The following is a 24,181-nucleotide window of genomic DNA, read 5'->3' as shown; positions in this document are numbered from 1 at the left end:
CTCAATGAGGGCAGCAGGGGTGGCAGGGGCGGAGGTGTCAGGGGCGAAGGTGATGCCCACCCTCCTGGGTGAGCGGGCACGGGGCGAAGGCTGAGGGGCTGCTGGGAGGGCGGTGCTGGTAGGGGGGGTGGCGGCTGTACCTGTAGAAGTGGGGGGCACAGATGGTGCCGCCACCACAAGGGAGCTCCCATCAGAGGACAAGTCTGTGTCGCTGTTTGCTGATCCAGTGACCGCCGTGAAGCTCCCCTCGCCCTCCGTCCCACTGGTGTATTCAGAGTCCATGGTGTGGCCCTCCATGGCCATGTGGGATGCAGCCCCCTCGTGCTCCGGTGCCCCTGTACCTCCACCTGATGATGCTGATGCACAAGAGAACAGGGAGAGCACAAAAAGGGGTGGGGAAACAGAAGAAAGACAGGTTGAGTGCATGGCTTACCGCTACAGTTGGCGGACAATACAGACACAGCAGCCCCCTGCACTACGCCGCGCTCTTGGGCTCTACAGATGCAGTTCCTGGGATATGGCCTACATGGCTGTGATAGACATCTGCACACATACATGACACAGTGTCATGTATACCTGTACTTGGCACTCTACAGAGGTGGGGTGGAGTGCCACATGGCCTGCATTACGGAGGGGCCTTGCCTACGGAACTCGCCATGGCCTAGGGAAACCCACAGCCCTCCTCCCCACCAAGACCCCTCCACTGCGCGCAAAGTCATGAGAATGTGAGTGTACTCACCCCCTTGTGTCTGCTGTGATGCCCTCATGCGCCCATCCAACTCATGGTAGGCCACCGCCAGGATCCGGAACATCAGGGGGGTCATGGTGCAACCGGCACCCCTCCCACGTTGGAAGGCCATCCCCAGCTGAGCCTCCGCCGTCTTCTTGCTCCAGCGGCGAATGTCCTCCCATCTTTTACAGCAGTGGGTGCTCCGTCTCTGGTGGACACCCAGGGTCCGGACGTCCTTGGCGATGGCACGCCAAATATCCTTCTTCTGGTGGGCGCTGACCTACATGACATGTACAGGGGAAGAAGAGAAGTCATTACCAACTGCACCGTCGAAGTGAGTGGCCCACATCCCTGCCCTTGCCATGTGGCACATATATTCACACTTCTTCATGCTCGCAGAACTCTGCCCCCTTCCCACTTACAGTCAGTCCTCTCCACCCAGGCATAGCCCATAAAACTTGCACCCTATGCACTCACCTGTTGGTCTGGAGGACCGTAGAGTAGCGTGTACTGGGGGAGGACCCCGTCCACAAGCTTCTCCAACTCCTGTACAGTGAAGGCAGGGGCCCTTTCCCCAGACGCACGTGCCATTGTCTCTTCCAGACCGAGGTCACAGCAGCACTTGCAGTGTAGGTCCTCTCCTGTCGAAGATCAGGTATCGAGTGATTGAACAGATAGAAAATAGCGATCACGTACGCGGCGGTGCATATCATCACCGCCGGCGCACTTCGTCATTGGCTCCTGGGACCCATAGGGTCCAATGTTAACCAATGCAGCATTGCGCCACGGTCTACGACCGCCTACCGCAACGGTGTACAACGCCAGCGCAGTTACCTCACATCCCATTGTCCCACTTTAGAGGTCAGGCATCCGACATTTCAGGGGCCCACATGGCTTCATTTCAACTGCGTCACACATACCTAGGCCTGAACTCAACACTCTTACACACAACTTTTTGGATTATGTTTCGTGTTCAGTGTAGCTGTGGGTACATACCTCTGAGTTGCTTGTCTCTGTGGTCGCTTTTGTCCTTCCTAGTCACCGTCAGCTGGGACATGTGAGGAGATGGCAGAATCCCCTGGTGTACCGACCGCTGGTGGACCTGTTGACAATGGAGGAGCGACATTTAATCATCACCTACAGGTTTGACCGTGCCACAATCCAGGAACTGTGTACCCAGTTGGAGCCAGACCTTATGTCACCAATCGGCCATCCCACAGGAATCCCCCCTCAAGTGCAGGTGCTATCAGTGCTCCATTTCCTAGCAAGTGGGTCATTTCAGACAACAGTGGCCATGGCATCAGGGATGACCCAGCCTATGTTTTCCAATGTGTTGTCCAGAGTGTTGTCTGCCCTGCTGAAACACATGAGGAGCTACATCGTTTTCCCTCAGGTGGAAGATTTGGCTACAGTTAAAGGTGACTTCTATGCCCTGGGACATATCCCTAACATCATAAGTGCCATTGATGGGACCCATGTAGCTCAGTGCATGACGCCTACATCCTGCGGAATAGCAGCATCCCTTATGTGATGGGTCAACTCCAGAGGCACCGGGTGTGGCTATTAGGGGACTCTGGTTACCCCAACCTGTCATGGCTATTGACCCCAGTGAGGAATCCCAGGACCAGGGAAGAGGAACGCTACAATGAGGCCCATGGGCGGACTAGGAGGGTGATCGAACGCACCTTCGGCCTCCTGAAGGCCAGGTTCAGGTGCCTCCATATGACAGGTGGTTCCCTATTCTACTCACCAAGGAAGGTGTGCCAGATCATCATCGCCTGCTCCATGCTTCACAATCTTGCTTTGCGACGCCAGGTGCCTTTTCTGCAGGAGGATGGTCCAGATGACGGTGTTGTGGCAGCTGTGAAGCCTGTGGACAGTGATGAGGAGGAAGCAGAGGAAGAAGACATTGACAACAGGGACTCTGTCATACAGCAATATTTCCAGTGACACACAGGTGAGAACACTTTCTTTAATAATACCTTTACTTTCACACTTCTACCTCTATCCTGTCTGTCAATTTCATGCAGTATTTGGTCAATGAGTTGTACATTTCCATTACGGTTTCACAGGTGTGGTTACCAACGTGTGTCATTTGCTTGCATCCTTCATGGACTTGTGATGTGTGACATAGGTATGTTGACATTATTATTGAGAACGGATTTTGTCATTGTCATAGCTAATACACTTTTTCAAAATCACAGACTGACTCCAGATTGTTTTGTGGTTCAACGGTGTTTATTGAAGTGCTAATTATTGGAGGGGGTGGTAAAATGGTGATGGGTGATGGTGGAGGAATGTCCATGGCAGAGTCCAGTCTATTAGTCTCACAGGTGCACTGCTCATATGGGCATAGGAAGTGGAGCTGGGGCAGTTCCAATATGGACAGGGTTACAAAGTGGGACAGTGGGATGACAATCAGGGTGGTCTCATTTTTTGGCGGGGGTCTTGCCATCGTGCTCTGTCCTGTTCCTGGATCTCAGGGACCGCTTGCGGGGTGGTTCTCCATCTGCAGGAGTTGGGGTGCTGGTGTGGTGGTCCTGTGGCGGGGCGTCCTGTCCACTAGCGCCGGCGGAGGTGGTGGGCAGTTCATCGTCCATGCTAGTGTCAGGGGCCCCTTGGAGTGCCACAGTGTCCCTCATGGTGTTCTGTATGTCCTTCAGCACCCCTACGATGGTGCCCAGGGTGGAGCTGATGGTCCTGAGTTCCTCCCTGAACGCCAAATACTGCTCCTCCTGCAGGTGCTGGGTCTCCGGAAACTTGGCCAGGACCGTCGCCATCGTCTCCTGGGAGTGGTGGTATGCTCCCATGATGGAGGAGAGGGCCTCGTGGAGAGTGGGTTCCCTTGGCCTGTCCGCCTCCTGTCACACAGCAGCCCTCCCAGTTCCCCTGTGTTCCTGTGCCTCCGTCCCCTGGACCGTGTGCCCACTACCACTGACCGCAGGTCCCTGTTGTTGTTGGGGTGGTGGGTTATCCTGGGTTCCCAGTAGTGGTGGACACACAGCTGACTGACGTGTCCTGGGGACGGAGGTATGGGCCCGCTGGGTGGGTGCTGTACTGGTGTTCCCAGAGGGGGGAAGGTCAGTGTTGGGCTGTGCCTGTGCGAGGGGAACCGACTGTCCCGAGGCCCACGATGGTCCGGGCTGGTCATCTGGATCCAGTTGGCCAGAGCTGCTGTCATCACTGTGGGCCTCTTCTGTGGGTGGGGTGGAGATGTCTGGACCCTCCTGTCTGGTGACGTTAGGTAGTGGTCCTGCAGGGGTATAAAAGCATGATTATTGCATCTGTGTCTGTCATGGTGTGCAATGGGTGGGTGACCGTGTCCCCCCAGTGCTAGCATTCCTGTGTGGGAGCTTGTGTGATGATGGTTTAGGGGGGTGTATGGGTATGTGCAGTGGGCATGCTTTAGTGATGGGTGACCATGCTTTGTTGTTGCATGCAGGGCTTGGTGTTGGGATGGGTGGTTTGTGATGTTGGGACATATGTGAGGAGTTGGGGTAATAGGGGAGGGGGTGAGGATGGGTGTGTGTGATAGCATGCAGGTAGGGTAGGGGATATGATAGTTAAGATTTGACTTACCAGTGTCCATTCCTCCACCGACTCCTCCGAGGCCCTCAGGATGCATAATGGTCAAGACCTGCTCCTCCCATGGTGTTAGTTGTGGGGGAGGAGGTGGGGGTCCGCCGCCAGTCCGCTGAACCGCGATGTTGTGCCTGGAGACCACAGAATGCACCTTCCCCCGTAGATGGTTCCACCTCTTCCTGATGTCCTCCCGATTTTTTGGGTCCTGTCCCACTGCGTTGACCCTGTCCACGATTCTTCGCTATAGCTCCATCTTCCTAGCTATAGAGGTGTGCTGCACCTGTGATCCAAATAGCTGTGGCTCTACCCGTACGATTTCCTCCACCATAACCCTGAGCTCCTCCTCCGAAAACCTGGGGTGTCTTTGGCGTGCCATGGGGTGGTGTAGTTGATGTGTGGGGTAGTGTATGTGGTGATGTGTAGTGGTGTGGGGTGTTTTGTGCGTGGATGAGGTGTGGGTGATGGTGTTCTGTGCCTCTGTGTGGTGGGGTTGTCTATTGCTGTGCTCTCTGTCTGTCGCCTTCGTCTCAAATTTTTGGTCGTAGGGGTTTGTGGGTGATGTGGGTGTGTGTCTTATTTTGTGTTGGGTGTGTGGGAGTGGTGTTTGTATGTGTATCAGGTGTGTGCATTTTGAATTGTCCAATGTGGCGGTGTTTTGGAGATGTGTGTGTATTTTGAGCGCGGCGGTGTATACCGCCAATGGAATACCGCGGTTGAAAGACCGCCGCGTGGATTCGTGGGTCGTGATAGCATGGGCGTGTTTCTGTTGGCGTGACGGTGGAGGTTTTGTTTTTGCCAGTTTATCACTGACCTTTGGTGTGGCAGACTTGTGTGGGGGTATGAATTTCGGCGGATTCCGAGATGTGGGTCATAATAGCTGTGGCGGAATTCCGCGGCCGTGGCGGCGTATTGGTGGTCTTCTGCACGGCGTTAAGCGGCTTTTACCGCCAATGTTGTAATGACCCCCCTAGTGCTGAAGATAAGTGGAAAGAGAGTCCCCTGCACGGTGACTGAATATCTCCGACGGTAAACAGTAGATTTTATCACCGAGCATCTGTGAGCAGAATATAAAAATACATATTCTGGAAATTCATGGAAAACAACAAATCCTGCTCCTGAATAATTGGAAATCTTGCTGATGCATCAACAATGTAGGCTTGTTTTGAAATATAGCCTTTATAAGGCTGGCTAGAAAATAATATTGGACTGATGACTTGCACTACGAATGTTATGGTAAGATGAACAAGTTACTTACCTTTGGTAACAGATTATCTGGTAGAGACAGAATCTAGTCGCAGATTTCTTACTTTAGAATCCTCCCCAGACGTGAAACTGGATGTGGAATATTTTCAATAGCATGTCTGTGTGTCGAAAGAGGGCGTTGCACGACTCTGTATTGATGCCATCCACCAGATGTGATGTCAACGGAGTCTATATAACCCCCTCGCCAACATCAGTTTCTTCTGTGACTATTTTCGGCATCTAAAAGGTGGAGCCACATATAGAAACTACCTATTGAAACACTGTGCTAAAATAAAAGACACAATTGTGTCTAATAATCACTGAATTCTTAACTCAGGGTGTGAATTTCAACAACAAAAATCTCTGAGACAAAAGAGCAGGGAGGATTGTTAAGGAAATCTGCCCTAGATCCTGTCTCTACCAGATAATGCGTTACAGAAGGTAAGTAACTTGTTCATCTGAAGAGACATCTAGGTGCTGATTTCTTACTTTAGAATCAGATACCAAAGGCATACCATTCCCAGAAGAGGGTCTGCAAACTGAGGCCATTGAAAATCTCTGACTAGAACAAAAAAACGCCCTAGAAGAGGGAAAAGGACCGGACATTCATAATAATTTAGGTGAGAAATAACATACAACTTAAAAACCTGTGGAAGGAACCACAGGTAAATAAAGTCACAAAACATTAAAAAGCATGGGGATAAAATTATCAATGCTAGTATGACACATCTGTGTCAAAGGCCACCCAACAATATGAATATAAAACTATTTGCATCCTTAATGGCTGCACGTCCTCCTCCATGTGCTTCTGCTCTCCGATGCCGGAAGAGCTCCCCTAACCAATCCAGGTGCTGCTCTCATGCTGTTAACCAGCATGAGAGAAGTGCCTGGATTGGATGGAGCGTCCTGACTGGACGCTCCTTCAGGCCCTGAAGGCCTGTGTTCTGTCTGGCCTCCACCCAGCTGTCTTAGAGTGGAGAGCTTCAAAGTGTGCAAGCCACTTTGTCCAGTGGAAAGCAGTTGGCCAAAATGACATGCACACTTTGGAGCATCCCTGCCAGGCACTACTCCAGTCCTCTGCTGCTGGAAGCAGAGTCAGTACTCTGTTGCCGGCAGCAGAGAACACGCTCAGCATGTTTCTGGGCTGGTGCGCTGCGGGGGAAAAATAAAATGGCAATGAAATCTTCTCAGTGCCATTTTATTTTTTCCTGTGCAGCTCGCAGCGGGTGATGCTCCCTGCCCTCAAGAAGAAACCGCCACTGCCTAATATGTATACTGATATAGGAGTAAAATAATTAAATGCCTATGTGCTAACAAGAGAATTCTTTTTACTTATCGATACAAAAATGAAGCAGAGTAATCAGTCAGACAACACTGGTATAACAATATTGAACACATAGTGGGCATCTTACCACTTTAGGAAAGAAATAGCCATCCAAACCGCCAGAGAAATGCAAATTGCCTGAGACACTACCATCAACAATAGAAGTATAAAGCTGAATAAGTAAGTATGAAAAAGAAAAATTGATAGCCTAGCAAGAATCAAGGTTAGTATGTGACCCTACTATATGAATAGAAACCCATCTACAGATGATCTGGACAAGGACTATGTAACCAATTCTATAATAAAAAGAATCCGACTGATTTAGTATATTCCATCTAGGGACAATACTCTGCAAAGTGTGAACCCAAAAAATATACAATGATGAAATTGATGAATTATGAATGTTGAATGCTGAAAACAGTTGTCAACTAGAAGAGCAACGATTCTTTAATATAGTAATAAACGTCTTCTACAAAAAGTAGACGTTATGAGGCAAACACCTATACAAATGTATGTAAACATCTTCATAGGGAAGAAAAGGTACAACATTAGAGGGAAATTTCTTTCAGAAAAGAAAGAAATCTTAAGTAATAACACAGACGTGTCATAACAATCCATAAATAGTCAAGAATATTACGCACTCTTGACAATAGAATAAATAGAATTGATCAAGAGAATACATCTCCTTGTAAACCTATAATAGCATGACATAATCCCAGACAAATGAAACAATAATGTTCAAAGAACATGTATAAAAAACAAATGTCTACAGAAAGGTGTGCAGAATAGTCACCAAACTGTAATGGCTATAAGACAGAACCGTAAGAACAAAAAGATATAGGCCCTTATTACGGCCCTGGCGGACGGTAATAAAGTGGCGATAATACCGCCAACAGGCTGGCGGTAATTACTGCCAAATTATTACCATGGCGGAAAGATCTCCGAAAGACAGTCAATGTACCAGACCGACCGCCAGGGCCGAAACAAAAGGCGCCACGGAGGTAGCCAGGTGGAAGTCAAAGTTCCACCCACCATATTAAGACTCTTCAAACCGCCACCTTTTCCGAGGCGGTACCAATGACATCAAAAGCCTGGCGGAAACAGAGCTCAGAAGTGAAAGCACTCACCATTGGTGACACAGGGAAGAACCACGCCGCCATGGAAACTGAACTGCATGTTTTCCCGGTGATCTTCTAAATTATGTTCCACCACGTACACCAACGCCGGCAAAGACGACGACGGTGAGTACAGCCGCCTAGCACACAAGGGAGGGAGGAAAACAACAGTGACACACACACGCACCACACACACCCGATACACACACCCCATACACACAATCAGATGCACAAGAAAACAAGTTAATCCTCCTAAATCGGCTCAATAATGTCAAGGACAACACAAATTTACTAAAGTGAGTGTAATAATATCAACACAGTATAAAAATAACTCAGCCAATGTGACAGATCTCTACAAATGTACAAAAAAGGGACACTTCCCAGTCCTCAGTTCGCGTGGGCCACACGGCCACAGTGCAAAATCCAAGGCCCCACTTTTCACCTGCATCAATATGGAGAGAACACTGCAGGGGCATCAGTTGGCAAATAGGCAGGCACCTCAGTGGGAGGAGGAGGGGGGCACCTCAATCAGGAACGGAAACAAGACCACTGGTTCTGGAGGGGACAACATGCCCTGTGCTTGGTCCTGGGGAGTGCAAGCAGACTCTCAAGTGGGTGAATACCCCACGGGTTCTGGAGGGGGCATCATGCCCTGTATGTGGTCCTGGGGAGTGATGGGCCACAGTCTCTAATGTGGGTGTCTTGCCCACTGGTTCTGAAGGGGGCAATTTGCCCTGTGCTTGGTCCTGGTGAGTGATGGGCCACAGTCTCTCAAGTGGGTGTCTTGCCCACTGGTTCTGGAGGGGGCAACATGCCCTGCGCTTGGTCCTGGGGAGTGATGGGCCACAGTCTCTCGAGTGGGTGTCTTCCCCACTGCTTCAGGAGTGGACATGCCAGCAGCCCATGGAGGCAAGATCACATTGCCTCTGCCGGCTGTGACGTCTGCACTGTGGTGGTGCTGCTGGTGGTGGTGGGAGGCTCCTGCACATCCCCTGCACCCTTGGATGGATGCACTGTGGTGGTGCTGCTGCTGGTGGTAGGAGGCTCCTGTACATCCCCTGCAACCTCGGATGGATGCATAACCATGGTTGGTGGTGGGGCTCCGTGACAGCTGCTGATGCAGGCTCCTTGCCCTTCTTGCCTGATGGTGCAGGCTCCTTGCTCTTCTTGCATGCTGGTGCAGGCTCCTTGCCCATCTGCCTTCTGGTGCAGGCTCCTTGCCCTTTTGGGTGACAGGTGCAGGCTCCTTGCTCTTCTTCCCTGCTGATGCGGGCTCCTTGCCCTTCTTGCCTGCTGGTGCAGGCTCCTTGCCCTTCTTGCCTGCTGTTGGAGGCTCCTTCCCCTTCAGTATATGTGGCCTGGAATCCTTTAGGTGCGGATGGAATTGGGCCCATGGACTGTGTGGCTGAGGTGCTTGGCTGGGTTCATGATAGCCTGGCCATATGTGAAGGACGGGCGGGGGTGGGGGTGGGGGTAGGGAAGAGGTCAATGGTGGATAGGAAAAGTATCTTAGTGACACTGGGACAGGAAGAGGGAGAATGAATGGGAGTGGAGGATGAGGGAGTGGTTGTTGGAGGTGTCTGTCTCCTGGTTTTGGGTGCAGGTGCATGGGCTGTATGCTGTTGTGAGGTGGATGGCTGTTGGGTGTCTGAGTGCTTGCGTTTGTTTACCTTAGGAGGGGGGGGACAGACACAGTGGGAGTGGACACACGGGACATGTGCATGGATGTTGTGGAGGTGTCTGCCAGTGAGGTGTAAGTTCTGCTGGGTGTGGTGATGCTGGTAGTGGATGCTGATATAGTGCATGCAGGTGTGTGTTGACGTGACTGGGCGGGAGGTGCTGGAGGGGAGGAGGGGGAGACAGTGGGATGAAGTGTGGTGCTCGTGTTTGCCTGTGACACTCTTAGGTGTTGTCCTGTGTGCATGCTCGTCTGGCTGTGTGCTTGGGATGGGCTGGGGTAGAGAAGACTGGGAAGTGGTAGTTGGAGGTGGGGCAATAGAAAGTGGGAAAATGGCTGCCATCAGAGAGGAGGCCAGAGCTTTGATCGATCTCTGTTTGGCCGTCAATCCAGTGTGAATGCCCTCCAGGAATGCATTAGATTGTTGCATCTGGGCTGCCAGCCCCTGTATGGCATTCACAATGGTTGACTGCCCTACAGAGATGGATCTCAGGAAGTCAATAGCCTCCTCACTCAGGGCAGCAGGGCTCACTGGGGCAGGGCCTAAGGTGCCTGGGACGAAGGAGATGACCACCCTCCTGGGTGAGTGGGCTTGGGCAACTCGATGAGGGGCTGCTGGGAGGGCAGTGCCAGTACGTGGGGTGGCGGCTGTAGCTGGGGTGGTCACAGAAGTGTGTGCCACCACCAGGGAGCTTCCATTGGAGGAGGTATCTGTGTCTGAATTGTCTCCTCCAGTCTCCGCCCTGGTGCTCCCCTCGTCCTCCGGCCCACCAGTGCCCTGGGCATCAGTGGACTCTGACTCCTGGGTCTTGTGAGATGCAGCTCCCTCCTTTGCCTCTGCTCCTCCGCCAGATGACACTAATCCACATAAGGACAGGATGACAAAACAAGAAAGGGGTGGGGGAGAGAGACAAAGGATACACTGGGTCAATGGCTGCACCAACACCACCGCTGGCGTACACAATACCCTCACACACCGGGAACAGGCCTAGGCACTATGCATTGCACCACCACTGATATCGCTAGCCACCAAGGCATGAGGAGGGGCACACACCGCCAACTACAGCACACCTGGGACCCACGCAGCCCTGACCAGTAGTGGATGCTTACAAGTAAGGTAGGCAGGATTATCCCTTCAGAACCCTAGCCACCAGAGGACCTACGCCGCTATGTCAGGCTTGGCCTAGGGGCACCAAATGACACACATCCACCACCCGGATACCACCCCACCAGCCGTAAGTTGTAATAATAGCCACTGCACTCACCCCCTTGTGGCTGCTGTGACGCCCTCAAGCACCCATCCAGCTCTGGGTAGGCCACCGCCAGTATGCAGGCCATCAGGGGGTCAGGGTTCGACAGGCACCCCTTCCTTGTTGGGAGGTCATCCCCAGCCGGGCCTCCGGCATCTGCTGTGCCAAGCGTCTCAGGTCCTCCCACTGTTTGCGACAGTGGGTGCTCCACCTGCCATAGACCCCCAGGGTCTGCACCTCCTTGGCGATGGCACGCCATATACCCTTCTTTTGATGGGCGCTGACCTGCAGAGACAATACATACAGATAAACACCATTAGAAAAACAGTCCAGATTGTTACACATATGGCCCACCATACCCGTTTCCAATACCATTGGCACACACATAGCCCAGCACACAGCATGTACACCGAAAGGAGGACAGCCACCCACACCCCCCTTACACGAGGCCTTCACACACACAACTCCATGCATTCATACCACATGCATCGTGCACACAGTGTACTCCCCTGTTAGTCTGGAGGCCCATACAGCAGTCCATACTGAGGTAGGACCCCATCAACCAGTCGCTCCAACTCCTCCGAAGTGAAGGCTGGGGCCCTTTCCCCAGTCACACAGGCCATGGTTGGTTCCAGACACAGGTCACAGCAGCACATGAAGTGTAGGTCCTCTCTATGGAAGGTCAGGTAGCAAGCAAGGAATATGATAGAAAATGTCTGTCATATCCACGGCAGTGCATACCGTCACCACCGGCGTAGATCCCCATTGACCACTGCAAGCCATAGGGCACAATATTAACCAATGAGAAGTTTCACGGCGGTTCCCGACCACCTCCCGCCACGGCGCACAACGTCAGTGGAATTACCTCACTTCCACCTGTTCCTCCACACAGGACAGGCGGACGCCATTTCAGGGGGGACAGCCCTATGGAATAATGCTGCATCACAGGAGAAATAGGCACATACTGGACAAATCACACTGACCCATTACAAGTTAAGAGATTGCAAACTCCTGTTGTGGCTCCAATGTTCAGTTTGTGACTGCCTCCTCACTCTTGTGTCCCTTAGATATCTATCGCTGCAAATGAATAGGAGATGGAGACATACCCCCATGTGCAGACCCCTGCTGGACTTGGCTACACTGGAGGACAGGCACATTATCCTCACCTATAGACTTGACAGGGCCACAATCACAGAGCTGAGCGCCCAATTGGAGCCTGATCTGATATCTGCTACCCATCACCACACTGGGATCCCCCCTCTTGTGCAAGTGCTATGTATACTACGTTTCCTGGCAACTGGTTCTTTACCAGTGACAGTGCGCTTGGCAGCAGGAATGTCACAGCCAATGTTCTCAACAGTGCTGACAAGAATCTTGTCTGCCCTGAAAAAACTCGTGCAGCTACCTAGTTTTCCCCCAGGTTGATGATTTGGCCACTGTGAAGGCCGAGTTTTATGCAACAGGACATATCCCCAACATAATTGGGGCGATTGATGGTACACATATTGCATTTGTCCCCTCCCCCCCTGGCAGAATGAACAGGTGTTCAGGAATCGTAAGAGTTTCGACTCCATAAATGTTCAGATGGTGTGCTTGGCGGACCAGTACATCTCCCACGTCAATGCTAAGTATCCTGGGTCAGCGCATGATGCCTTTGTCCTGAGGAATAGCCGCATCCCAAATGTCATGGGCCAACTACAGAGGCACAGAGTGTGGCTAATAGGTGAGCCCTGGTTCCCACCCATATGTTGGTGTATGGGTATGGTGTGGGCCATATAGGATAGTGTGTGGCTAAATGCTGTCGTTCAATATTTGCAGGTAATTCTGGTTACCCAAACCTATCATGGCTGCTGACCCCTGTGAGGAATGCCAGGACAAGGGCAAAAGAACGTTATAATGAGGCACATGGGCGAACCAGAAGGATAATAGAGAGAACCTTTGGCCTCCTGAAGGCCAGGTTCTGGTGCCTCCATCTAACAGGTGGATCCCTGTGTTACTCACCCAAGAAGGTCTGCCAGATAGAAGTGGCCTGCTGCATGTTGCACAACCTGGCCCTCAGATGCCATGTCCCTTTTCTACAGGAGGAGGAGACTGGAGATGCCCCTGTGGCAGCAGTAGACCCTATGGACAGTGAGGATGAGGAGGCAGAGGATGAGGATGAGGACAACAGAACATCAGTTATACGACAGTACTTCCAACGACACACAGGTAGGACAGCGTAACTTTACATTTCAATGACTTTGGTTGTAAGCTGTGTGGCAATGGCATGCTGATATTCCCCACTTCTATGCCCACTTACTGTTCCCTCTGACAATTCATTTTGCAGATGTTGGTGATGTGACAAATACTCCTCGCGTGATCACTACAGCCAGCTACAGGTCATTAATCTATGCTCATCGTATGTAGAGTTAATTAGCAATGTTGGTACCTGTTTCAAAGAATACATTTTTGAAATACATGACATACTCCCACTAGATTGCTTTCAAAGGGTGTTTATTGAAGTGCTAACATATGGGGGAAAGTGCAAGGTGGACAGGCTGACTGATTGGCAGAAGGGTAACAATCAGGAGAGTCTAATGTCCTGGTGGGGGTCTTGGCAAGTGTCTCTGGCTTCTGTCTGAATCGCAGGGAACGTCTGAGGGGTGGTTCACCTTCTGCAGGGGGAAGGGTGCTGGTGGCCTGTGAGTCCTGTGGCGGGACCTCCTAGCCACTAGAGGCAGCGGAAATGGAAGGCTGTTCAGATGTCTGGCTAGTGGCAGGGGCCCGCTGGTGTGAGACTGCCTCCCTCATAATGTTGGCTATGTCTGCCAGCACCCCTGCTATGGAGATCAGTGTGTTGCTGATGGCCTGCAAGTCCTCCCTGATCCCCTGGTACTGTCCCTCCTGCAGCCGCCTGTTCTCCTTCATGTTGTTCAGGATCTGGCCCATCGTCTCCTGGGAATGTTGATAGGCTCCAAGGATCTCAGAGACTGCCTCCTGGAGAGTCGGTTCCCTGGGCCTGTCCTCCCCCTGGCACACAGCACTTCTCCCAGTTTCCCTGTTGGCCTGTGCCTCTGTCCCCTGAACCGTGTGCCCCCTACCACTGGCCCCAGGTCCCTGACTGTCTTGTGTTCGAGGTGTGACCTGGGGTCCCTGTAGAGGTGGACACACTGCTGATTGATGTGTCCTGGGGACACAGGTGTGGGCACGCTTGGTGGATGCTGTGGTGGTGTTTCCAGATGGGGGAGGCTCGGTGGTGGTGTGTGACTTGGCTAATCGGCTGTCCAGTGGTCCCTGATGGGCCAGGTAGCTCATCCAGATTCTCAATAATGTGTCTGACATATTGTACATCCGTGGCTTCCCCTCTATGGTTAGATTTGCCATGCCAGCTTTCACTTGTGTATGTTAGTGTATGGCAGGATTGTTAGTTCTATATGGTGTGTATTTAGTGATGAGTGTCCATGCAGGGCTGTGTGTGCATGTGTGTTCATGCATTGGTAGAGCATGCAGGGCTTGGATTTGGGATAAGTGAGATGTGATGGTGAATTGTGTGGGATGGAGTGGAGTGATGGGAGTAAGGGTGAGGGTATGTGAAGGCATTCAGGTGGGGGGGGGGGGTGATAATAGAAGAGAGTTGACTTACCAGAGTCCAGTCCTCGTCTGACTCTGGCCAGGACCTCAGGATGCAGTAATGCCAAGACTAGCTCCTCCCATGCTGTGAGTTCTGGGGAAGAGGTGGGGGTCCACCGCTAGTCCTCTGTATAGCGAGCTGGAGTCTTGCTGCTATGGAATGTTCCTTCTCCCCTAGGTAGTTCTGCCTCTTCCTGATGTCGTCCCTTGTTCTAGGGTGCTGTCCCATGGCATTCACCCTGTCCACGATTCTCCGCCATAGCTTCATCTTCCTAGCTATAGATATTTTCTGCACCTGTGCTACAAATAGCTGTGGTACTAGCCTGACAATTTCCTCCACCATGACCCTTAGCTCCTCCTCTGTGAAACGGGGGTGTCTTTGTGGTGCCATGGGTGTTATGTGATGTGTGTTGGTGAGGGTGGGTTGGGTAATGTGATGGGGTGTGTGATATGGAGTACATGAGTGGTGTGTAGGTGTGAGTAGTTTGTGGCTTGGTGTCTCTCTGGTGGCAATGCTTTGTAGTCGTAAAGGGTTGTGGGTAATGTGGATGTGTGTTTTATAGTGGTGTTGGTGTGTGGGTGTGGTATGTGTATGGGTGTCAGGTGTGTGTTTTTTTAATTATCCAATGTGGAGTTGTTTTGTATGTGAGTGTCTATTGTGAGCGCAGCGGTATATACTGCCAATGGTTTACCGCAGTTGAATGTCCGCTGTAGTGATTCGTGGGTCATAATGTGATGGGCGTTGTTCGGTTGGCGTAACAGTGTGGGTTTTGGGACTGCCAGTTTATCACTGAACTTTGGTCTGGCGGATGTGTGTGTGTGGCAGTATTCTGTCAGATTGGTGGGTGTGTGTGTCATAATATGGTGGATGGATATCCACAGCGGTAAGTTGGCGGCCATCAGCGAGCCGGTAAGTGGGATTTACCGCCAATGTCATAATGAGGGACATAATATGATAACCTTCTAGTATACAATGTACTAAATTTAGCAAAAGTAGAGAACTTTTACTATCATCCCTAAGTAATATCATCTATCATTTAAACATAATGCAAGTATCAGGGGTGAAAGTAGAACTGACATAAACTAATAATGTAGGCTACTGGGTACCTTCTTTGAAAATATAAGAAGGAATTTCGAGACAGACACCCTCAGTGCTGTATAATCCATCAGTAGAACATCATTCTATTGACGAATGCCCATAAATGAAACATAGGGCCACACAAATACCATATAAATTTTAAGAGACACTTCAACATATTAACCAAGACTAATAGGAGGATTATTGAAATAAACACTCTTATCAAAAGGTAAATCATAATCATATATTGAGACTCCCATGGAGTTGCAAATATCAAAATTACCTTATAAGGGACACAAAATCTCAAGAATTTATGAAATCGTAAGTTAGAGAAAATAATGCTTTACAGGGGGTGGAAATATATATATATATACCAAGCATACAAAGATACTCCACCTAGAGTATGGTACATACCATGAAGGTATCAACTCTTGAGCTCAAGCTGTTCTTCAGAGTAAAGAAAATGGTATGACCTGTATAAGAGGTATCAGCCCATTAAGAAGCAAAAATGAAATAAACAACTGTCATCCACAGACATGGAGAGTAGAAGACCACCACTTCTGCACCAGGTAGTAAATATTAATAATGAAAGCCAATTAATGTGGAATAGTAGGGTTTACATTAAAGAATATGGCTCCACTCAAAAGAATCCTTCAGAATGGATGTACCTATAATATCCCTTATTTTCCGAACAGGCCGGAATTAAGGGTCATGATAAAACATGTAAAGAACCACAGGGTTACCTCAATAACCATTAACACCTGCATTAAGCAGAAACACTAAACTGGTTGCCACCAGATAAGGTACATATTCCAACTCAGTAATTCTTTCCTCAAATGTCAGAAGGAAGAATCCAATCATAATATTCAAGATATGTCTAGATAACTTTGTCACACCAACCCCACTAATTCGCTGCAAAGTAGAATTAGCCTGTACACCAAATAAATATACACCATCAAACGGCATATGTTTTGGGCTATTCTATACAGCCTCTGAAAATTCAGGTTGACCCAGCCATACAGGTCTGTGCAGCACAACTGACTAAGCCATAGCTCTTCCCACTGAATCTGTGGTATCCATACCACATTTTATGGTGATTTTAGCCGTATCTCGGACATCTTGCATAACCTGTAGGATTTCATCCCTGGATTCATCTGGAAGAGAAGGCAGTATGAGGGCCACAGTGTCCCATAATGCATGAGAAAATCTGCCCAGAACCCATGCCGTGTTTAACGACTTCAATGCTCAACTGACAAAAGAGAAAACATTTCTTCCTCAATATTCCAGCCATATGGACTCTTTATTTGGTGGAACCAAAGAAAGGACACTAGGGTCTGCCGAAGCCATACCAGCCTGCTCCACCAGACCTTTTGTGGTGGGATCTCTTAAAAGACAGACTGGGTTCCAAGGGGTGGCTCGATGCCTATGGGTTACTGCCTGGTCCACCAGTACTCCTGTTACTGGTTTCGCCCAAGCTCTAAACAAAAGATCATATAGAGACTCATTATAAGGGAGCAAAGGCTCCACTCCATTCTCACTCTGGTATAGTACATCCACTAAAGGGTCTGTGGATAATTCCTCTGAGGGAAGCTGCCAATCTAAGACTACACCTGCTCTCCTCAAAACTTTAGCATAAGAGGAACTCACCTTTGTTGCCATACAAGGAGGAGAAAGTAAGTCTGAAACTGGAGTGGACTCAAGTCCACTAGCCTCACCCAGGTCTGTCATCCAGTTGTCCTCCAAATGAGCCAGAACAGTATTGTCCAAAGGGTTTTGACACCCATATTCTCTCTTTCCCCTCAAAACTGTGTGCTCTCATAGGAAAAACTGTAACAGGTTGCATAGGGACAGACGAAGAGCTGTCTAAAGAAGACAGCTCCATCAGTGCTGCATCCAACACCGTCCGGCGCCGCTGCGGTGTCGAATTGGCATCAGTAAGAGTAATGGGCTCGGTATCGATCAACGGCACTCATGTCATTGGCTAACCCGACTCTGATGCCGAAGGTGGGAACCCCAAAGGAGTGCTCACCAGATGGTATGACTCTGATAATGGATTCAGAGGGCCCAATTGTCACCGAGGACGAACCTGCCGGCGTGGACCCAGTCACGGCACCTCTCACCTCCTTGGGGCTAGAAAGTGCATCACAGGGGGGCTGAGACCCAAAGACTTCAAGCAGGGAATTATAATGCACCCGCATTTGGGCTACAGTCGCCCGACTCCAGGAAATTTAGGGAGGCTCAGAGTGGACTCCTGTGAATGCTCCAGAACCGAAGGTTGGGAGATGGAGTCAGAGATGCCTAATTATGCTGCAGTTTTGGCCAATCTTGCTTTGGAGCCTCCTTTGACTTCAACGGTGATGGCACCTCATGTGAACAGCTCCTCAATCGACCTCTGGACTTCAACGGGGACCGATGCCGCTGGAGTCAGAGATGCCTAATTATGCTGCAGTTTTGGCCAATCTTGCTTTGGAGCCTCCTTTGACTTCAACGGTGATGGCACCTCATGTGAACAGCTCCTCAATCGACCTCTGGACTTCAACGGGGACCGATGCCGCTGCGGTGCCTCTGATAGTCACACCACCAGAATTTTCAGGTGACGCTCCATCAATGTCTTCGGCCAAAGATGACGACAGGAACCACAATCCTTGGAGTCATGGAGTTCTCCAAGACACCACATACAGATGGTATGAGGATCGGTTTGCCACAAGATCCGCGGGGCTTAAAACCTCAAGACATTGTGAAAACAACACTGTTCCCTCGACAAAATGTAAAGATGGCGAAAACAGCCCTCTAACCGCTCCAGATCCGCATTGCAATTGTGGTAAAGAAGGAACTGGCGTAGACGAGGGGGTTATATGGACTCCGTCTACATCACATCCGGTTGATGACGACGATACGCAGTCGCGCAACACCCTTTTCCGGCACGCAGAGGTGCTATGGAAAACATTTCCGGATGCAGTCTCGCGCCTGGGGAGGATTCTAAAGTAAGGAATCTGCGGCTAGATGTCTCTATCAGATATGCATATTAGACTATAGTATGCATTTTTTGTTATGTACATACACAGATATGGACGCAGTTGGAATAAGAAATGGCATAATTGAAGGCATTGAATGCCCATCCTAGTGACATAACATTACAGAGGCTTTTAAGAGACTTGGTCAAATCCCAGACATCTAGAATTGGACAAACAGCTCTATAATATACTGGGAATGGTCAAGTAGCAGGAATAACAACCCTAAAATCCTTTGCAATAGAACAAGGTTATATATCTTCCCTCACAATATTTCTTCCAAAAAGGCAAAAAATAACCCAGCCTCAAAATCTGCAGTACTCTTTAGTTGGAGGTTGTTCTGGACTGTTTTGCGAAGAAAGACACAGCCTGCCATGCAATCAGCTATGGGTATCCTAATGGGTTAAGAGTAGCTCTATTGTTGCTGATGCAGAGGATTCGGATGATAATAAGGTATCCTGACATTCTGTTCCAGTGCCTCTGCCTCTAAAGGCATAAAAATATTGCTGCTGCTGTTAATGTAGCACAGGGGTTAAAGCTGATGACTGTATTGTTGGCAGTGACCTCTAAATGGTTTGTATTGTTAATAGATCTTTTTTGACCTGTGAAGATAACCCCAGAACACACCTTAAAATACTTAGGTAGGGGTTTGTTTTCTCTCCAAACACCCTTTGTCTGTCAAATTGCATGTCCATTACCTGTGCCTGTATGTCATTAGAAAACCTGGCTGTAAGCATTAAAGCATGCCTTCTTACAAATAAACATGAGGTAATTGACCTTACACTTGTCTATACTATGTCCAACTCACCTTTAACGCCTGCTAGGAAGCAGCATAACCATCCTAGTTTAAACCCTAAAAAGGCTGCCTGTATGACTTCAGTAGTTCTACTGTTGCCAATGAAGCCATCTATTAGAAAGTATAGGTTTGTTTTATGAAGAAGAATGACACATGAAGGTTTTAAAGCTGGACTGGGTTAACTAGGAATCTTTTTTTTTCCTCGATAAATCAATCAATTGAAATTATATATTAGGGAGGGAGAATATCTGGAATGGCTCACTGCTACTCATTACTCCCAGAAAACGTCACAAGCACTCTTTTGGAGGATAGAAACGTTTAATCAATCAGTGCATGTCTATTTTAGCGAGATGAAAATGTGGTCATCACCGGAATCAACTGCGCTTCTTTTTGTTTATCTCTAATGGGGTCTGTTAAAGCTTTATTAGAAGGCAAAATGCCATCTACCACTTGCTGCTGAATCTGAAACCATGCTTGTATAGAAATCTAGTTTTTATTTCTGCATCTACAGGATTAAGGGCCTCATTACAACATTGGCACCGTACGGCTGCCAATGGGCCGCACTCCCGCCCTGCCCATTCTGACATCCCCGCTGGGCCGGCGGACAGAAACAGAGTTTCCACCCGCCGGCCCAGCGGGGATGTGGGCCGCAACATGGGACCCGGCTGTGCGACGGGTGCAGCTGCACCCGTCGCGCTTTTCACTGTCTGCTGTGCAGACAGTGAAAAGCAGTGTAGGGCTGTGCCTGTGAGCCCCTGCACTGCCCATGCCGAGTGCATGGGCAGTACAGGGGCCCCCGACTCCCCTTCTTGCCAGCCTTTCACCGCCATGGAAAGGCTGGCGGGAAGGGGACACGTAATCCCCTGGATTAAAACCGACGGGACAACCATGGCGGTAAACCGCTGGTCCCGGCAGTGCGACCGCAGCGCTTCCGCCGCGGTCGTAATCCGTGAGTTTGTACCGCCAGCCTGTTGGCGGTACAACCTCCAAAACAGCTCTGGCGGTCTGTGACCGCCAGGGTTGTAATGAGGGCCTACGTCTCTTAAGTATGAATCAACTTTCTTTTTACTTATTTTGCAGATGGAATCCATTTGGTCCAAGAAGTCAGATCTGTCGTCCCTAACCATTCCATTCCCCTGTCGGAGGTGGCTGATTCCCCAGAACATGTCTTTACTTTAGATGCCACCTAGATCACTCTAGAAGGTCGGGGGCTAAACAAAAGTAAATACAAACCTCCAAAAGGCATCTATCTGTGGAGCAGAATCTCCCTCCGGAAAATAGTTTGCCTGTATTTGAATTTTGGAAACTTATGCTTACAGGAGTAATAGAATACAACATTATTGGTACCTACAGTTTGAACAACTTCTTTCCGCACTATGCAAAGCACAATGTAAGCACAAACCAATGCTTCTGTTAAGCTGTATGCAAAGAAACCGACCTGTTTAATGCCTTTAGGCACAGAACCTGGTACAATGCCATCATCACTATCAGACACAATGGACTCGTTGGCTTCTTTATCAAAGGTATCTGTTATAATAAAAAATAAAGCATGTTAAAAACAAATTAATATACACTGGTTTCCATTTAAAGCTATATTCTAATTTAAGCCAAAATCACATCTCAGTGATCAAATTAAATGATGATACAGTATATTATTAAACTATAGATTATTTGCCATTTTTTGCAGATAAATTCCTTATGTCTTTAAGAGAAGGTTAGTTATAATGTAGCTGACAAGTGATGGGCAAATACAATAAATGCCCAGTTGACTGCTATTATTAATTCAAGAAGGTTTAAATGAATGTTACCTACTTTTGAAAATTATGGCTTTACTGCATATGATCTATTATCCACTGATGCATATCTTTTTTGTAACTTTATCTTCAACTACTTTGTGATACATTTGACAACAACACAAAACATTTAGAGCATTCTGGAAGTACTGATCAGATCAGTAAACCGAGCAAACCATACTCAGTTTCTGTTTGTCATGCTGCAGTACTGTCCAAGTACCCAGGGAGGTGAAGCAGTAAGAGAATTCCTGGTTCATATGAACTGCTCTTCTCCAGTAAAAAAGACTCTTGCAAATGCCAGGCGGTGGGTTCAAGTGATCCATAGGCTACCATAAGGGAATAGTAACCAAGAGGGTGAGAGGAGATGTAAATGGGCTGAGGGGTTAGAGGATGACAGAGGGAGTTAACTAAGGAGGGAAGGAAGACAGGGGAGAAGGAAGGGGGGATGAGACCCTTGTGCCAGGTGTCCTTTAAGGAGAGATCACAGAGCAACATGGAGTGTGACAGGCTGCAATCTCAAATTCCTTCAGTGTTTAGCCACTAAAGATAGCAACTGTAACTACAGTTTTTTAAAGAAAGTCGAGGCTCACAAAGAGGTAAGCATCCAACACTTTATTAATTGCAAAAGAGATCTCTCAAAGTATGAAACATTACTACAGATGACTTTACTTTTAAAACATACCTTCTTCTTCTAGTTGCTCAGCAATATCCATTTCATCATCTGAAGCAAGCAAGCTTTCGTCCAACTGGCCCTCAGACACATCAGAATCAATGTCATCTTTTTCCTTCAAAGTGTCTTCATCAGCTTCGAGTAACTCATTACCAGACAATGTTCCTATTACAACCTACAACAAAATGAGATTTGTACAATGTTCATGACTAATTTTGTCATGTGATATGTCCTGTCCGGTATTCAATTTATAAATCTTTTTAGGTTTCAAATATGAAGAGAGAGAGAGTTTGTGTGTGTATGTACATATTCACTGACATATATATCTTTAAATAACACATAATGCTAACAGCAATGCCATTCATTATGTCTTTCTGTGATGTTATCTGTGACATTATGTATGAAGTCAAGAGAAGGGCAATGGGGGAAGTGCATAGCTCAAAAGTACTAGGACATTTCAACTGCTTTTTGGTATTGGATCGCAACCATAATGTCTCCTTCGATCAAGGTTTTTAGGGGACTTCATAAATTTACAACGCACTTGAATTTGCAGTGATATCTTTTCACTAGCAGTAGAATTGTAGCCTTGTTTTGAAATGTACCATTTATAGGGAAGTTTAGAGCAAAACAGTGGGACACCTCAAATATTATATCAGGATATGTATATCGGAGTATATTATGTGTTTTTATCTTATACATGCACACACACAGGCACACATGCAGCTGGAATGAGAAACGAGATAAATGATGACATTGAATACAGCACTGCTGACATAATCAATAACATTACAGAAACTGTGAACAACCCCCGTTATTATGTTTGATTATTGTCAAAATCCAAACTTGTAACTATTACAGGGACAACTGTAAGCTAAACTGGAACTGCAGTCTTCTATCTGGAATTAATGTCTACGAGGATATGGTTCACTAGTTAGTATACCTGTACTAGACTTTCTTCATTATATGTTCTTGAAAAGGACACCTAGGTGATGACAGTGGCACATCTTTTGCAACCAAAGTTAAGTACCAGCTTCCAGAGCCTGCTGAGCAAGGGTGAAAGTTGTGCCCTACAAAGGGACACATCTAGAACTGGCAGGCAGTCTACTGATCTCAGTGGTCTCTGCAGGTAAGGTGGATGTATTTGTTCGTTCCTGTGGATAGTGGTAAGGGTGGCTTTTCTACTTGTTGGAAGTGAAAAAGAACTGAAGGGGAGAAGCAGTAGAACAAATGGGCAATATACTGATCTTGCCCATCTCTTCTTTGTGGGCTAAGTGGTACCCTAAATAAAATGGAAAGAGAAGTATAAGAGACTGGTCCCTGATCTACTTGATGCATATTAAGGTTACACATCACTGATCGCAAGGATATGGGCAAATATTCTGAAAATGTGGTTTTATTCAAATAAAGGAGTACATCTAACACAGAATTAATCCTTCTCTGTTCACAGTTAAGAAAGTCCAGTGTCTGGGGTATCCATAGGTGTGCGTATACAAGTGTGACCCCCGACAACACCAAGATCAAAGCTGGAAACTATTTAGCTTCCTAGTAGTGCAACACCAGTTTAAATGTATGTAACTCTAGAATAGCCTGGGTTACAGAGATGAGGTCAACAGTTCTGGACCCATGGTGCTCTCCTTCTGCTACTTCTAAATTACTGGTCGAGTACAGAGAGTGAAGGTGAGTTAATTCTTAAGACCCCTCAATGGAACTGGAAAGAGCATAAAGCTTTCCTGCAGCATGGATAAGGTGAGAAGAGAAGACAGCTAATCTTCATGTCATCAAGAGGGACAATTTGCTTCCCATGCTTCAATGGCAACATCCAACAGAAAATGGTAATGCTTAGACAACCTTGTAATCAGTGGCCAGGCCACCTCATGTTTGCAGTATGGCATGGTCAAACAACTTCTCACAGGCCACTGAGCTTGGACATAGCTGACAGCCAGGCTTTACACATGGAAGATGCAATCCGGTGTTGTCTTCTACAATTTGATAGGATTAAACCCAAACAGGCTAGTCACAGGAACAATTCAATTAGCATAATGATTGAGACTTTTTCTTAGCCCAGATATAAGCAGCAATCAGAATGACTACCTCTAGAACACAATCCTTCTCTACTACACTATTTTCTAGCTCTATCCTTGGCTCATGATAGAATGTCTTACTAAGCTGGTCGTGATCCATTACTTATGGTCAGCCTTGAACCAATGGGATACTCTGCAAACATTATGGCCACTGCATGACTGAGGCATGCTGGGGTCATATTCAGGTAGATCATCTGCTGGACTTGTTCAAACCAGTCCCGG

At 48.3% G+C, this 24,181-nt stretch overlaps 1 protein-coding gene across 4 annotated transcripts in view; it reads right to left on the bottom strand.

Annotated features, from left to right (window-relative positions):
* The window catches only part of RPGRIP1L (RPGRIP1 like), a 687,119-nt gene that overhangs the window by 166,644 nt on the left and 496,294 nt on the right, over positions 1 to 24,181 (bottom strand). For all 4 annotated transcript variants that reach the window (XM_069216318.1, XM_069216317.1, XM_069216321.1 and 1 more), the window contains exons 21-22: positions 21,891 to 22,053; positions 20,854 to 20,942 (exon numbers count right to left, since the gene is read on the bottom strand). In XM_069216318.1, coding sequence (XP_069072419.1) covers positions 20,854 to 20,942; positions 21,891 to 22,053 — 252 coding nt within the window. The remainder of the gene's footprint in view (positions 1 to 20,853; positions 20,943 to 21,890; positions 22,054 to 24,181) is intronic.

Source organism: Pleurodeles waltl, chromosome 12, assembly GCF_031143425.1.
Source record: "Pleurodeles waltl isolate 20211129_DDA chromosome 12, aPleWal1.hap1.20221129, whole genome shotgun sequence".
Taxonomy (NCBI): Eukaryota; Metazoa; Chordata; class Amphibia; order Caudata; family Salamandridae; genus Pleurodeles; species Pleurodeles waltl.
Note: the sequence above shows the minus strand (reverse complement) of the source record. Positions and strands in the feature narration are given on the sequence as shown.